The sequence below is a fragment of the Oryx dammah genome, unplaced genomic scaffold (assembly GCF_014754425.2).
Source record: "Oryx dammah isolate SB20612 unplaced genomic scaffold, SCBI_Odam_1.1 HiC_scaffold_13, whole genome shotgun sequence".
NCBI lineage: Eukaryota > Metazoa > Chordata > Mammalia > Artiodactyla > Bovidae > Oryx > Oryx dammah.
In genome coordinates, this window is record NW_024070197.1 from 28,127,304 (window position 1) to 28,143,877 (window position 16,574).

At 35.7% G+C, this 16,574-nt stretch overlaps 1 protein-coding gene across 5 annotated transcripts in view; it reads right to left on the bottom strand.

The window, feature by feature from the left end:
• Nucleotides 1-16,159, bottom strand: part of NFAT5 (nuclear factor of activated T cells 5) — a 117,955-nt gene extending 101,796 nt beyond the window's left edge. For 2 of the 5 annotated variants that reach the window (XM_040253218.1, XM_040253217.1), the window contains exons 1-2: nucleotides 15,758-16,159; nucleotides 14,020-14,073 (exon numbers count right to left, since the gene is read on the bottom strand). In XM_040253218.1, the coding sequence (XP_040109152.1) occupies nucleotides 14,020-14,073; nucleotides 15,758-15,830 (127 nt within the window). In that variant the 5' untranslated portion in view covers nucleotides 15,831-16,159. The remainder of the gene's footprint in view (nucleotides 1-14,019; nucleotides 14,074-15,757) is intronic. The other 3 variants (XM_040253219.1, XM_040253221.1, XM_040253220.1) reach the window with 2 other exon arrangements.
• Between the last annotated feature and the right edge of the window lie 415 nt (nucleotides 16,160-16,574).

The window sequence follows — 16,574 nt, forward strand, 5'->3', positions numbered from 1 at the left end:
CTCCGTATTGAGATGATGCCATTTACATTTAAAGCACATTTAAATTATTCAGACAGCTAAAGTACACTGTGTTAAATGGGAAAATGAAACAGTCTCCCTTCCATGTGCCACAACACAATTACCTGTTTCATCAACTTTACCAAAAAAAAAAAGTTACTATATCTCAGTCTTAAAATTACTTTTTTAAACATTTCATGTGTGGGGTTAAACATAAGTAAAATGTACCATTGTAACCATTTTTTCAGTCAACAATTCAATGGCGTTAAGTTCATTCACAATGCTGTACAATAATCATCACTACTATTCATTTCTAGGACTTCTTTATCACCCCAAACATAAACTCTATATATACCCATTAAAAAATAACTCCTCATTGCCCTCTCCCCATAGTCCCTGGTGACAACTATTCTACCTTTTGTCTTTATTCTAGATACTCCAAGGAAATTGACAATATTTGTCCTTCTGTGTCTGGCTTATTTCACTTAGCGTATGTTTTCAAGGTTAATCCATGCTGTAAGATGATATCAGAATTTCATTCCTTTGTAACAATGAATAATATTCTACTGTATTTATATACATTTTAGTTATCCTTTCATCTTTTAATGGAAACTTAGCTTTCAGTACAGAGTTGTGCATTCACCATCACAATAAATTTTAGAATAGTTTTATCATTCTACAAAGAAACTCCAAATGGTTTAACTATAATTCTCCATACCACTGTCCATCCCTAGGAACTACTAATCTACTTTCTGCCTCTCTAGATTTGCCTAGTCTATAGATTTTATATAAATGGAATCATACAATATGTGGTCCTTCATGACTGACTTCTTCCACTGAGCATATTTTCAAGACTCATCCATGTTGCAGAATGTATCAGTAATTGATTCCTTTGGCCAAATACTATTCCATTACATGGACATACTACATTTTGTTTATCCATCCATTCATTAGTTAATGGACATTTGGGTTGTTTCCATACTTTGTCTATTATTAACAATGCTGCTAAGAGCATACATATACAGGATTTTATGTGTACATATGTTTTCATTTCTCTTGGGTATGTATCTAGAAATGAGACTGCTGGATATGGTAACTCTGTGTTTAACTATTTGAGGAACCACCAGATTATTTTCCAAAGTGGCTGTACTGTTTTATACTCCACCAGCAATGTGGGAGCTTATTTTTCTACATCCTTATCAACACTAATTTTACCTGTCTTTTTGATTATAGCCATCTTAGTAGATCTGAAGTAGTATCTTACTGTGGTTTTGTTCTGCATTTCCATAATGACTAATGATGTTGAAAATTTTTTCATGTGCTTATCAATTTAATATATTTTTATTAAATCAGTGCCTTCATTTTAAAACATTTATGTTTATCAATACTTATAAAAAATATATTAAAGCCAATATGCTCTTAAATATAACTTAAATATGTTTAATAGCACAAGCAGTATTTTGCTATTAAACTAAATACACAGGAACAGTTAACCTGATCAATAAAATGAAGTATAGTTAGATTCTTCATACTGTTTCTTTATAGCCAATCACCTATGTATTTCTTTCATTTAACTAAGATGTGTTTATTTAAATACCATCAATTCCTGTGCTCAAGAATATCAGTCAGGTGCAGCCACTAGGAAAACAGTACAAAGGGTCCCCCCCAAATTAAAAGTAGAATCATATGATCCAACAGTTCCACTTCTGGGTATTTACCTGAAGAAAACTAAACAACTATCTTGAAAAGGAATCTACACCCTCATTTTCACTGCAGCATTATTTTATTTACAACAGTCAAGGCAAGGAAACAACCAAAGGGTCCATCAATAAATGAATGGATAAACAAGATGTGATATATATACACACATACACAGAGAAGTATTATTCAGCCATAAAAGGAGATCTTGCCATTTACCAACATGAATGGAACTTGAGGCATTATGCTAAGTGAAATAAGTCAGAAAGAGAAAGACAAGTATTGTATGATCTCACTTATATGAGCAATCAAAATTTTTTCTTAAAAACTGAACTCAAAGATATAGACTGCTGGTTTTGGGGGTGGGAGAGGGTGGGTGTTGTAAATGAAACGGGTGAAGGTGGTCAAGCTTCAAGAGAACCTTCTTATTTGAGTATCCTAGATTTAGTGATCAAATCTACCTCCATTTTCATCTTAATTACTTAAACCTTTGTCTTAACAGATTAAATAGCTCCGATTCTTTAAAGGCCTAGGCATCCTTCCACCTAAAATAATTTTAATTTGATTATTATTCCAATCAATGCTTTCTACATGGTTTATATAACTAGAGCACAATCCTCAGACTTCCAAGACCATTCCTTCCTTCTTTTTTGGATGTGGTATTTATTCATTCATTCATTCATTCAAGCATCTTTCAGATATAAGGCACTCGTGCCACATTAGAGAATGTGAGGTATAGTCCTGTCCTTGAGAAACAAGGTATCTGTATAACTTTTTAAACAAAACTGGACTTTACTAAATGCTCTTTATGGTTTATTGCACCTTTAATTTCCATGGTTGATTCTAATATTGTTCAGTCAGTTACCTTATTGGGGTTTGGGTTTCATTTCCTGATCACATGCATAAGCTATTACTTTAATACTAAAGCTCTCCTATGTTTTGAGAGATCTTTCTTCAAATTATTTCCATAATTTTATTAAAAACAAGGATCAAAAAGAATAAAATACTTAAAAATAGATGTTTAAAAGATGTAAAACTTATATTCTGAAAACTACAAAACATTGCTGAAAGAAATGAAAGAAAACACATCCCATGTTCATAAAGACTGAATACTGTTAAGGTGGTAATGCGCCTCAAACTGGCCTAAGATTCAATGCAACCCCTATTAATAACACAGCTCACTTTTTTGCATAAATTGAGAAGTTGATTCTAAAATTCAAATGGAAATTCAACGGACCCTGAATAGCCAAAACAATTTCATAAAAGAACAAAATTTAAAGATTCATTCTTCCTAATCTCAAAGCTACAGTAATCAAGACAGTGTGGTACTGAAATAAGAATAAACATATAGATGAACAGAAAAGAACTGAGGATCCATATGCCTATAGTAATTGATTTTCAACAAGGGTGGCAAGGCCATTCAATGGGAAACAGCAGCCTTTTCAACAAATAGTACTGGGGGCAACTGGATATCCACATGCAAAAGCATGAAGCTGGACCCCTACTTCACACCATAGACAATAACTAACTCAAAATGGATTGAAGACCTAAATGTAAGAGCCAAAACTACAGAACTCTCAGAAGAAAACATAGGTGTAAATCTTTCTGACCTTGTATTAGGCAACAGTTTCGTAAATATGACACAAAGCATAAGCAACAACAACAAAAACAGATAAAGTAGATGTCAACAAAATTAAAGAGATTTGTGCATCATAAGACTCTACCAAGAAAGTAAAAACACAATTCACAGAACAGGAGAAAATTTTGGTAAATCATATATCTAATAACGGACTTGTAAAAAAAATATAATAAGAGCTCCTACAATTAAGCGACGAAAAGACAAATAGTTCAGTTTTAAATGAGCAAAGCCTTGAATCGATATTTCTCCAAAGATATTAATGGCAAATAAACACATGAAAAGATATGCAACATCATTAGTCATCAGGTAAATATAAATCAAAACCCCAGGAGACTGCTTCATGCTCACTAGAGATAGCTATAATCAAAAAGACAGATAATAGTAAGAATGACAACGATGGGGAGAAATCAGAACCCTTCTATACTGCTGCTGAAAATGTAAAAAGGTGCAGCTATTATAGAAAGCAGTTTGGCAGTTCCTCAAGAAGATAAATATAGAGTTACCATATGATCCGCCATTTGCACTCACAGGTATATACCCAAGAGAAATGAAAGCATCTGTACACACAAAAACTTGTACATAAACATTCATAATAGCCAAAACAACCCAAATGTCCATCAACTAATAAATGAATGGATAAACAAAAGTATGTATCCATTTAATGGAATACTATCCATCCATAAAAAGAAATGAATTACTGATACATGCTACAACATGAATAAACCTTGAAAACATTATAAGTGAAACAAGGAAGTCACAAAAGGCCACATATTATTATTTCTTTTATACGAAATGTCTAGAATAGGCAAATTCATAAAGATAAAAAGCAAATGAGTGGCTACCAGGGGCTGGGGGTGGGGAAGGGAATGGTGAATGACTGCTAAATGAGTAAGGGGTTTCTGCTTGGGGTGATAAAAATGTTCTGGAATTATATAATGGTGCTGGTTGTACAACACTATGAATTGACTAAAACTCACTGAATTATACATTTTAAAACTATTAAAATGATAAACTTTATGCTCTATGAATTTCATCACAATTAAAACAAAAAGATAATCTGGAAACAGGTAAGTCTTTAAGAATTTGGATTTCATCCTAAAGCCCATGGGCACCATTATAGGATTTTTTTAAGCAAGCAATATGATTAGATTTGCATTTTAGGAACATAAATCCTGCAAGACATACTGCTGTGAATATCTAAGCTTTAGCATATAAATTTAACAACATCTGATTTGGGTGTTTAGAAGCTTATGCATAATATAACCCTGTTTCCTTACTGTATCTTGAGTAAGTATGTTTGCCAAATAACTTACCTCTACATATGAATTTTATTTAACAAATATTTATATAGTGCTTACTATGTAGCAAGCTCTTTAGAAATATTAATATCCAATCCAATCCTCATAACAAAATATGAATCTATTAGCTCCACTTCATAGAAAAACAAATAGAAAGGTTAAACAACTTGCCTAAAATTACACAGCTATTAAGTAATATATGTTTTTGAAACTTTGTTTTTATTCACAATTCAGGTAAGTATGTGGGACTTTGATTTACTTATTATCATCTCTGCTGCTGCTAAGTTGCTTCAGTCGTGTCCGACTCTGTGCGACCCCACAGACAGCAGCCCACCAGGCTCCCCCGTCCTGGGATTCTCCAGGCAAGAACACTGGAGTGGTTTGCCATTTCCTTCTCCAATTATCATCTCTACCACTTAATTTATTATGAATTTATTAGAAAATCACTTCATATTTTTTTATTTCAACTCTTCTTTTTATTTGTTCTCAATTCAGGATGCACTGATTTTTTTTTCCTATGCAGAATTTATAGTGTTATCCACTCTTGTGAAGTTTGGGAAACATTCTCAAAAAAGTCATTTTTTAGTTTTTATTTACTATATTTTACACTATAAACATGTTATTTATGCTTACTATAACAGAGCAGTAATTTGGTTAACTAATGACTTTCTGTTCTTCAATAACTTCATTATCCCAGTTTGTTTCTTCTTTAAGCAATAAAGAGTTTTTAAAGGAATTAAGTGGTGATTTTATCCAAGGCATATTATCCAATTAGTATATATAAATGTTCACTCTATACTCAATATCATAGGCAAAAGGAAACTAAGAAAATGAAAAGTTCTTCAAAAATAATTATAAAATTACAAGATTCAAGCTGTATGTTTATATTTCCCATTCATTTACTTTACCTAAAAGTCTAGACTAGACTATAACCTAACAATAAAAATGAAAAAGAACATAGGAAACAGTTTTGGAGTTCACAATACAATTTTATAAAACCTTATTCAAGTAAACTTTTAATTTACAGTGTTTCTCAAGTACTTATAACTGCCCATCATCTAGGTACTTATAAATTGAGCATTTACACTGTGAACACTCATTTATTATCATTAATTACAATTTACAGTAGTATTTTTTAGGTAGAAATCTTCCTTTCAGAATTTAAACCCAACAAGCAAGCTGTTACGTAAAAACTGGAAAAAAAACAGTAACAGTAACAAACTCTCTAAGACTTTTAACCACAAATCTATTTTGAAGGATAGCTGCTTGTTAAGACTATGTTTGGATTTTTTACTGCTATCAGACACTTTTAAATACAAGGTTTTAATTGACTCCCCTAGAAAATTGTAATGAAAATCTTATTTTTATTTTTTTACTTTATTTTTAATTGAAGGATAACTGCTTTACAGTACTGCTGTAATGAAAACTTTAACTCAAGCAAATAGTTAAGGTTAATCACGCCTTCATCAATATACATTTAATTGTTCTGTTACACTGTTTTACAAAAGTATTTTAATGTCTAATGTTCAAATTAGTAGTATAGTATAATATGATTACTGGGCAAACATGAATTTTCCTCGAAATTAGCATTTATAAATTCACCATCAAGCACAAGATGGTACTCACATGGGACAGAAAGCTCACACTGTTTTTACCTATACCCTCCACATAGTCTTCAACTCTATAACCTTCTGAAGACTTAAACAGTTTCAAAAAGAAAGTTTAAAGTTTTAAACCTCAATTTACAGTTATTAAGTAGGGGGACAAATAATACTCAGATACACTCTGCACAAAAGTATTTTCCTATTAACAAACAGGAACTTCATATTAACTTCATCCTCCATTCTAAAGTGAATTATAAAACCCTTTAAAACTCTGTGTCATCACTGCTTATTTACATACAATCTCTGTTACTAAACTATAAGCAATATGTGGCCAGGATACATGGGATTAAATTCACTTTGAGTGAATGAATAATAATAACTATAACAATAATATGACTATGTAACCTATAACCCTGCACATAGGCATAAAAAAATTATCTCTAAAATAAACTACACTTGGCTACATTCAGAATACAGAAATAAAAAATGCCTTACTAACTTTATGTCCTTTAAAAAACTAGTTGTCCTTTTTAGAAGGTTATGGTGGTTGAACAACAAAATTAAAGAGAAGAGTACACAATGCATACTGTAAATAGTGTGTTCTGTATAAATCCATTTATACGAAATTCTAAAAAAGGCAAAACTAATCTATGGTAAGGAAAAACAGATCAGTAGTTGCCTGAGGGGCTGGAGTGGGCAGAATTGACTACAAAAGAGTAGAGTAGCTTCATGGGATGACTAAAACGTTCTATAGCTTGTCTGTAGTGGTTACACAATGTATACACGTGTTAAAAACTCAAGGAACACTTAAAATGGGTGTACCTGTAAAACTCAAGGAACACTTAAAATGGGTATACCTGTGTACCTGTATAAAGATGGTTTGTTTTTGTTAAAAGAGGAAAGAAAGGATACAAAAAGTAACAACAGAACCAACAAGCAAAATGTACAGAGAACTATGAGAAAATGGAGACATAGGTAAAATGGGAAGACTGGATGAAAAAAGAGAGCGAGACAGTGGAAAGAAGAACCAAAGTAAATGTAATGAGGCCTTTTGCAAAATATCACTATTTTTTTCAAAATCCTGTAACATTATTTCAGTTACTCTTCCTCACAACTCTTAGGTAAGCAAGTCTGATGAAAATGTCCCTGCTGAAGAAAAGGACCACTTATACGATTTCCCATGTGGTCTAAAGGCTTAATCAAAATTAATATCCAGATTTTCTACTGCCTAACAATTTTCAGCAAGCTCAGAAACTAACACCAACCACAGCAAGAAACAGAACTAACTCCCAATATTCTATGAGTACTGCCTTTTCTACTGCTTATTTCTTCTTGGCTTTAGTTAGGCTCCGAAACATACCAGCAGAAATAGGGTGCAGTGACTTCTCTGCTTCTATAAAACTACTGCCAAAGAAATGAAGAGATCATCGGCATCCTCCATTTCTAAAGCTGTTCTCCTTAGGTGGTGGCTTGCTTACCCCTCCCCTTTCTTTTCACTTTTGAGCACCATCATCAGTCAAAACAGAGATTCAAACAGCAGTGTGCTTCAGATAAATCTTAAAGACACCCGCCAAAGCGAGGCATTGATTTGCTAATTTTGAGTGTTAAAATATTCCTCAAAAGGGTCATCATCATAATCTTTACTGATTTTTATGTGTGGCTTATAGAATTTCTCTCATTATTTTATGGGAACCGTTAAGCTAAAGAAATCTACACAAAGTATTTTTTTTACACCACTTGAATAGGGGTATAACCTTATTAGGGCCTGAAGTATAAATGCCAATTACCAAATATTTGTACTGTTAAGAGAGTAGTAAAAACTCAAAACTCTGGAGTAAAATAGTCAAGTTTCAAATTCCAGCCTCCTCCACTAGCTAGCTATGTGACCTTAGAAAATCACTGAATGCCTCTATACTTCAGTTTCCTCACTGATGAAACAGGGATACTCACAGAATTTTTCTGAGGATTAAATGTGAAAAATATCTGTAAAAGCTGATGAACACAAATTGCTCAAAATGTTTTCAATTATTACTAACATTGAATTGATTACTCTTTCTTCTCTTTACCAACACTGTTTCTTCTAACATGTGCTACAAAGATGGCTTTACGTAGATTTTTTTTTTAAACTAAAACTAAATTTGTAAAGAATAATCAACAACTCAGCTCACTATTTATTAGTAACTTTTCTGTTCTTGTCTCATTTTAAAAACCAAGTACCAAATTTACTAAAGTACTGATAACATTTCTGAATGGGAAAGACAGGATAAGGATTCATGGCTGGCCTGCAGTAATAATCATTACCGACTTTAGCAACTAAACAACAACTTATCAAGTAAATATTAAAAATAAGAGAGGAAAAAAACTATTTTAATAGTTATTAAGAATAAATAAAAGTAACTGAAAAATCTCATGCATCGCATCTTTAGCTTAAACCAAAAATATAGATTCTTCATCACAACATCAGCTTTTATTTATACTTGGAAGCTGAAATAATTATCTACAGTTAATCCATAAAGATGATTTCTACCTTTTCATTCAAGTACATGTTTATAATTAGTGTATTATACTTCATTAGTTTTTTTAACCTTGATTTTTATTAAGAAAACAGGAAATAAAAGACACATGAATCTCTCTCACGCAACTTGAAATAAAATCTTAATAACAAGAAAAGAGTATAATAAGCAACATTACTATTGAAGAACATCTTTTACCTCTCTAAAGTTAACAGAATTATCCTCTGTCACTATATAATCAGGCCCAACTGATGGTTCAGATTAATTTGATCTTTATTTTTTTCTAATTACATGTTATCCTTAATAGAAAACAATCTAATGAGTCAACTTTTTCTAGTAAAAAGTGGCTATTTATATAGTTATTGATCACAATAAGAAATGTCTTTCTGTACTTTTATTTTCAAGTTTTAGGGGACTCCTGGAATAAATACAGTAGAGTCAAGGGTGAATTAAGAGCAGACCAAGAACCATCTGATTAAATATGTATTTCTATCCTTTCGCTGTAATAAGCAACTGAATTCTAGTCCTGAATAAAAATTAAAATTAAAAAAAAAGAAAAACAGAGTTTAGGAAGAGACAAAAAAACAAATGAAAGGAAATTAGAGAGATGGATCCTAGAAACAAAAAGTTGGCATGAACTAGGTATAAATTTGTTATGTTTAAAATTCATTTCTATAATTATTTCCATAATAATATTTTTAGTTTGTTAGGTATAGACGAATAGAGATTAATAGATTCTAAACCAGAAAAGGATTCAATAGAGTACTTTCAACATTAAATATTTCCAAAAAGTCCTTTCCAGTAAGTTATCTTAATACATATCATTGTGTATACCCTAACTATCTTATGAACACAAGCCCTAGGAAAAAAATAAATCAGACTTAAAGGTAATTAAATATCCCAGTAATATCCCAATAAAATCTGTTTAAAAAAAAAACCTGCTACTATTTTTAGGATTTTCAATTTTGAACTATAAAATAAAATTACTGCATGATATAATATCTAATAGATTTAGTTGTGGAGTTTTTTTTAAGTAGTTTATTTTTTCCTAACTCATTACAATATTTCATCTTTTCTTTTAAAAATCTTCCAGTCTTAAATGTTTAAGTCATATCAGGATTATATCATATTGGTGTTTAGCTCTTATCTAACCAGTTCTTTAATTTGATCCATATGTAATTACTTGACTCATACTTTTAAAAGTATTTTAATACAACCTCTTAACTCATACTTTTTGAAGCGTTTTAAAATTTTAATCCCGTTTTTATTATTCTATTTTTTTCTAATTTGCCTATATTATATTCCCTGTTTTATCTGATTTTCTACCATCTTATATTACATCTCTTATAGGTATTTCAAGAATGACTTCTTATTGCTTATTTAACTTTGTATGTTAGTTTTTACATAGCAAACTATATATGCCAAAATCAACATTTTTTTAATATAGAAAGTGTAAGAAATGGTACCTTTTTTTGTAGCTGAACATTTTTTTCCAGACACAACAAAGAAAAATCCTAGCCTTAAAGTCTGAACACCGTTAAGTATAAACCACTTTATTTTTTAAAACATATATACAAACTACCTTCTTTAAAGAAAGTAGGGAAAATGCAAAAATAGAATCAAAAGGTTAAAATCTGCAGTACTTTCATCCAGGACTTTTTCTATGCAAGCTATTTTTAATATAATTACAACGTTTTTTATTTACTTATTTTATTAGGAGTTTCAAATATAACTATGGGGTCATCAGAAACATTATTTTAATGGCTATGAATCATTATATTAACTAGCTAGACCGTTTTCCTACTGTTGGGCAACCACTACATTAAAACAGCAGTAGCAGAACTATGTGGGGTGACAGACGCTAACTAGACTTATGGTGATCAATTCCCAATATATATAAATATCAAATCTTTGCTGTCAACTTGAAACTAATATATGTCAATTATATCTCAATTAAAAAGAGCAAAACCTAATTTCCTGTTCTTAAAAAGGAGACAGAATAGAAAGGTCCATCACTGATATGTAAGATAAATGCAAACAAACTGAATAGTAAAAAGATTTTGAAACTAAAGCTAAAAACTCAACTGTAGGTTTTCCAACTTTTGTTTCAAATCCCCCCACACAAAAAAAAACTTTAATTTTAAAATCTATGTTCTTTAAAAAGCTTAACAAATTGTATGATAACAACTAAATTCCTTCACTCTGGGCTATGCACTCGTGTTTACTTGCTAAGACATGTCAAGATTCTTGAGACCCACTGGACTGTAGCCCACCAGGTTGCTCTATCCATGGGATTTCCCAGGCAAGAACACTAGAATGGTTGCCATCTCCTCCTCCAGGGGATCTTTCTGCATCTCCTATGTCTCCTGCACTGGCAAGTGGATTCTTTACCACTGAGCCACCCGGGAAACCCCACTCAAGACTGATTTTTTAGTTATCAGATAGAAATCTGGACTACTGACATAAACATACAATAAATATTACTAGACAATACTTCATATTATATATCACAGCAAGTCAGTACAGTTTAATACTTAAGAGCACAGACTCTAAAGTGAGACTACTTGTGTTGGAATCTTGTCTCTACAACTTATCAGCTGTGTGATTCTCTAGATAAGTTACTGAAACTCCCTGTGCCTCCTTAGCTTCCTCATCTGTGAAATGGTGTAATAATAATGATCTCAAATAGCTGTTATGAGAATTGAGTTATTTGTAAAGTTCCTGGCACACAGTAAAAACTATGTAGATGACTGTTTAAATTTTTAAAATTTAGGTAACATTTACTGTGTTTGGGGCTTCCCTGGTGGCTCAGAGGTTAAAGCGTCTGCCTGCAATGCAGGAGACCTGGGTTCGATCCCTGGGTCGGGAAGATCCCCTGGAGAAGGAAATGGCAACCTACTCCAGTATTCTTGCCTGGAGAATCCCATGGACAGAGGAGCCTGGTGGGCTACAGTCCACGGGGTCACAAAGAGTCAGACACGACTGAGCGACTTCACTTCACTCACTGGTGTTTACTATGTGCCAGGCTAAATGCTTTACATGAATTTGCCTCAAATAATCTTAACAACACCTATGAAGATACTATTATTGTCCCCATTTAAAAAACAGAAAACCGAAGGACAGAAAGACTTAATGACTAAGCTGAGATCATACACAAATGTCGAACAAGGCTCTGAACATAAGTCTGACCACATAATCTACAAATCTAGCACAGATTTTCTTATACACTTGAAGCAGTAGCCTCCTACTATATTATATCTTGTTGAAATAAATTAGAATATGTATTTCCTGGAATAACAGAGTACTTTAAGAAGTAATATAAGAAATATCACTCTAATACAGAGGTATTTATACATGAAATGATTATGATGTCTGATATTTAATACAGCTTGAGGGAGGAGAAAGGATTAAGAAGAGTAGACATACTTTGATAACTGTTAAAGTCTGGTCATGGGTCTATGTGGATTCATCATTTTATTCTCTCCACTTCTGTATATTCTTTAAAACTTCCACAATAAAAGGTTGAAAATAGAATAGGGTACATAGATTAAACTCTTTTATCACACAAGCAAACAACTTTCTTTTGATACTTTGTATCAAAGATATAAAAGGACATGACAAACTTGATACTTATACCTTTTACAATTTATATATAATCTGTAAAGGGTGATCTTACTTTAAATAAGTGAATATCCTCTCAACCAAAATGAAAAATTAGTAAAAGCATTTTGGTTAAACATATACATATTAAATTGCTGTTTGCATTTCAAAACATTTGCTTAAGTAATTTTTTCTTTTCTTTCTCCACCCTGATATCTCTGCAATTATAATACTCTAATTTGTTGCCCATATTTATACAGACAAATATGACTTCACAACATGGTCATAAACTGAACATTACAAATAACAACAGCAAATATGCTTCACTAAGAGACACTTCAGAAATTCCTTGCCTCAAATTGTAGTTGATTTCTATACTAATATATATCTATGGACTTTTATAAGTATAAATATAATAAATAATTCATTTGAGAACATTTTGTATGTTTTAAATTACAGTTAAGACAACTTGGCTGATACTAAAGGAACAAATACACAACATTTATTAAGCCAGACACTATAGTAAGTACTTTCATACACATTAGCTCACTAAATTTAAGAGATTATATACATTTTAATAAAAGAATATTAAGACTTAGAGAGATAAAATCACTTGTCCAAGGTCACAGAGCTAATTAAGTAGCTAAATAGTATTCAAATTTAAGCTTACATACAAAACCCACTTTTTCCCTTGCTATTATTACCAGGCTACCATATGGGAGGCAAAAACCTACACTCAAGTCAAACTTAAATATTTAGGGCCTTTTTTAAGTGGACCATAAAATGCTTAAGTTACGGTTACATATATATTACAGTGGCAGCTTGGTTTCAGGTAAGAAGTACCAACTACAACACAGAAGCACTGTTTACTTTGCTACTGTATGACTCTCCCCCCTCCCCAAGTCTCTTAATTTCAACCTCAGGTTACTCATCATAAGAAAGTTAACATCTTTGCAGTCCAATTCCCAGGGTTATAAGATTCAAAAATGACATATGTGAAATAACTTCAAAAACTACAAAAACAAAACAAGTAGTCCTTTTTTTTTTGTCTTAAAACGCTGAAGGCAACACAGAATAAAGTTTTCTAAAGTAATTGTCAGCCGTTTGTTCTACAGTCTATTAACATTTCCAGAACTTTCTAAAACCTTTTTTTCTAAGCATAACTCAATCCTTAGCTCTATTACTTGGCTTTCCTCATCCTTCAAAATGATGCAACAGTAATGACATCAGTGCTTTTGTAATAAATAATATGCCATCCTGAAATGCTCAGCCTATAGAAGTTCTAACTTTTGACTTTTCAAACTAAACATGTGTTTGGTGTCACTCTTAGTTATATTCATTACCTTACTTAATGTTAGAGCCTTTTTACACTCAGTTTGCAAAAAAACTTGAATCAAGATACGGAATTCTAAAGTAGAACACCCAACACATAATTTTTAAGTTTTATGGGGTTTTTTCCCAAAGCTTCTCAAAACAGATACAATAGCTAACAAGGACATCAAACACAGCAATAAAATCCACTAAAAACATTCAGCTGCTCTAAAAGAAGGATCAGGCTCTTCAGGAGAAAACTACATTGTATGAGTTTGCAAAGTTTCTCATTTAAACTCCATTTTAGAGAAAGCCTTTGCATACTCACACAATATGCTTTAAAATGGCACTTTGCTGACCTTCCAATAGTCCAGCTCTATGAAAATTCTGTGATGGGTGTAACTTCAGAGAATCTGAAAAACACAAAAAGCATTAAGTACTTTTTATGCTGAATGACTAAAAAAAAGCCAAGGATAGCATACATCTCTTATATAATGGTCACGTATTTTTAAGAGCTAAAGTCCGTATTTGTGAATATATTCTCTGCAAAGGAAGGCTGAATTGCCTCTACACTGGTCTTCATGCTAAACTTAGATTTTCATAAAGCATTTGTTTCACGGAAAATTATCTGATGATTACTGCACAAATGGTGTTAATGTCTTGACTATTTTTAACACCCAATTGTATCACATTAGCCCTCCTCTAAGGATCACCTCTAGATACCGTCTCTTCCTTCTGACACTCAAAATTACAATATTTTCAAGCTACTTCAGGCAATGTTGTCCAAAAAATATCCTACAGGATGGTGATTGACAACAAAAGTCATCAGAGCAACAACAAGACAATGGCTACAGTCACCAAGTAGGACTCTACAAACGTCAGTCTATAAAGCCCCATCGCACTCGGATTCCCTTAAGCGATTTAGATACAAGAAGGTGAGGCTGAAGCCGCCCTTTTTGGAGGAGGTGGGATCAGCGGGTGGATACATCAAACCCCCTGAATTTCTCAGTAAACAGGGTTCACATTGGTATACATTTTTTTTAATACGTCAAAATAAATAGCTAATAGCCCGGTAATATCTTTTAGCCCCTCTCAATGGTTTAAAAAGTGAAGAGTGCAGTGAGAGAATTTTGGTTTGATGGCCTTTGCACACATTCTAACACATTCTTGTGTCCAGTATAGGAATTTAACCCCAGTAGAGATCAGCTCAAGTGTTAATATTTTATATCCCGGGAATCCCCTCCAAGCCTTAGCCAACAGAGTTTTAAAACTGGAAACTCTGTCCAATGCCCCCTCCCTGCAACAAGCCCCAGAACGGCAACGAAAGAGAAAATTCTCAAAGGACAGCGTTTGTGCCCTGAGCTGGTACCCCTGGGACAGGAGAGGAATAAACTAATGCAGAGACAGCACCCCTCTCTTTGTAAAACAGAGGGAGAAGTAAGTAATTAGAATGTCACAGAGGTGGAAAGAGAGAAAAAAGAAAAGAAAATTCGGGCTCTTTCCAGCAATAAGATGACGAGGAAAGAAGGACGCCTGGTCGAGGGGGGCCGTCCCAACAAGGGGAGGGAGTGGACTAGGCCGGAGAGAGAGGGGGGAGAACCACGGCGCACAAACAACCTGGAGGGGGAGAAAAATGGTGATCCTGCACCCAGAACCAGCTCCAGGCTACACTGCCCCTTTGGGGGCAACTTTGCTGGGGAGGGTGGTCCTGGTAAGAAGAGCCACGGCGCCCGGATCGCGGCAGCTCCAGCGCGGGGCCCAGTCCTGGGTGATCCCCAAGCAGAGGAGGCCGGGGCCGGCCGCCCGGGGAGAGGGGAGAGGCCCGCCACCGAGGGGCGCTCAGAGCTACCGGGGGCCGCAGACCCGGGGGCCGAAGGCATTTGGGCCCCGGGCGGCAGGCGGCTCCGCGGGGGAGGGGCCATCGCTCCTCTCGGGCCCCTTCCACCGCCCCCAGCCCCTCGGCCTCTCCTTACAGCCCCCCAAGACAGGCCATTCCGGCGGAGGCTCGGCCGCCCCCCGACCGGGACCTCTCCGGTTCCCCCTAGGTCGGGCCTCCCCGCTTCCCCCACACACACCCCAGCCCCCAGCCTGACTCACCTCGTGAGTACAGGGACTTGGGCGACTCCAGGTCTAGGTCCGCGCTGAGCAATGAGATGAAGTCCGAGGGCATCGCAACTCGACCCAGCCCGGCCCGAGGGCAGCGGGAGGGGGGGAGCGGCGGTGGCGGCGGCACCTCCTCTCCGGGACCGCGGGCACCGAACCGGGGGCGGCAGGCGAGGGCGGCTGCCGCTGCCTCCTCCTCGAGGGCAGTGACTTCCACCGAGCCGACGAACCGAGGAAACAGCGGCGGGGTGGAGGGGGAACTCCACGGGGACTAATTCCCGGCGAGCCAGGAGGGGGGGTTCAGGTCGGGGGAAAGGGAGGGGGAGAGCCAACGGGTCCGTTTCGTGCTTCTCCTCAGCGAAAACTGACGGTCGCCGCCACCGCCGCCGCCGCTGACAGGAATCTGAGCCCCGCCTCCCGCGAGCACTGCGCAGGCGCGGAGGGGGGCGGCCCAGAGCAGGGAATAGCCCAGGCGACGGCCGGAGGGCGGGGAGGCGCGCCACGGAACAGCATCAACAAGGGCTCCGCTTCCTGCTGCCGCGGCCCCGGGCTGCTGTTCATGAGCTGGGAAGCGGCCCCGCCTGCCGAGAGGGAGGGAGGCTGGGAGGTGTCCGCGCCTGGGGCCCCGGGGAGGGAAAAGGTATTTGCACCGACCTGGTGGCGGCAAGCCGGAGGCGGCCGGCCCAGCTCCAAGCTGAGCTCAGGAGGACACAAACCTAAGGGAACCGAGGTGTCTCTGGGAAGAGGGGAGAGACCTCTCCTCCCCCAAAGCCGGGACATCGCGAGCGGGCAGGCGTGGGGTCTCAGAGGG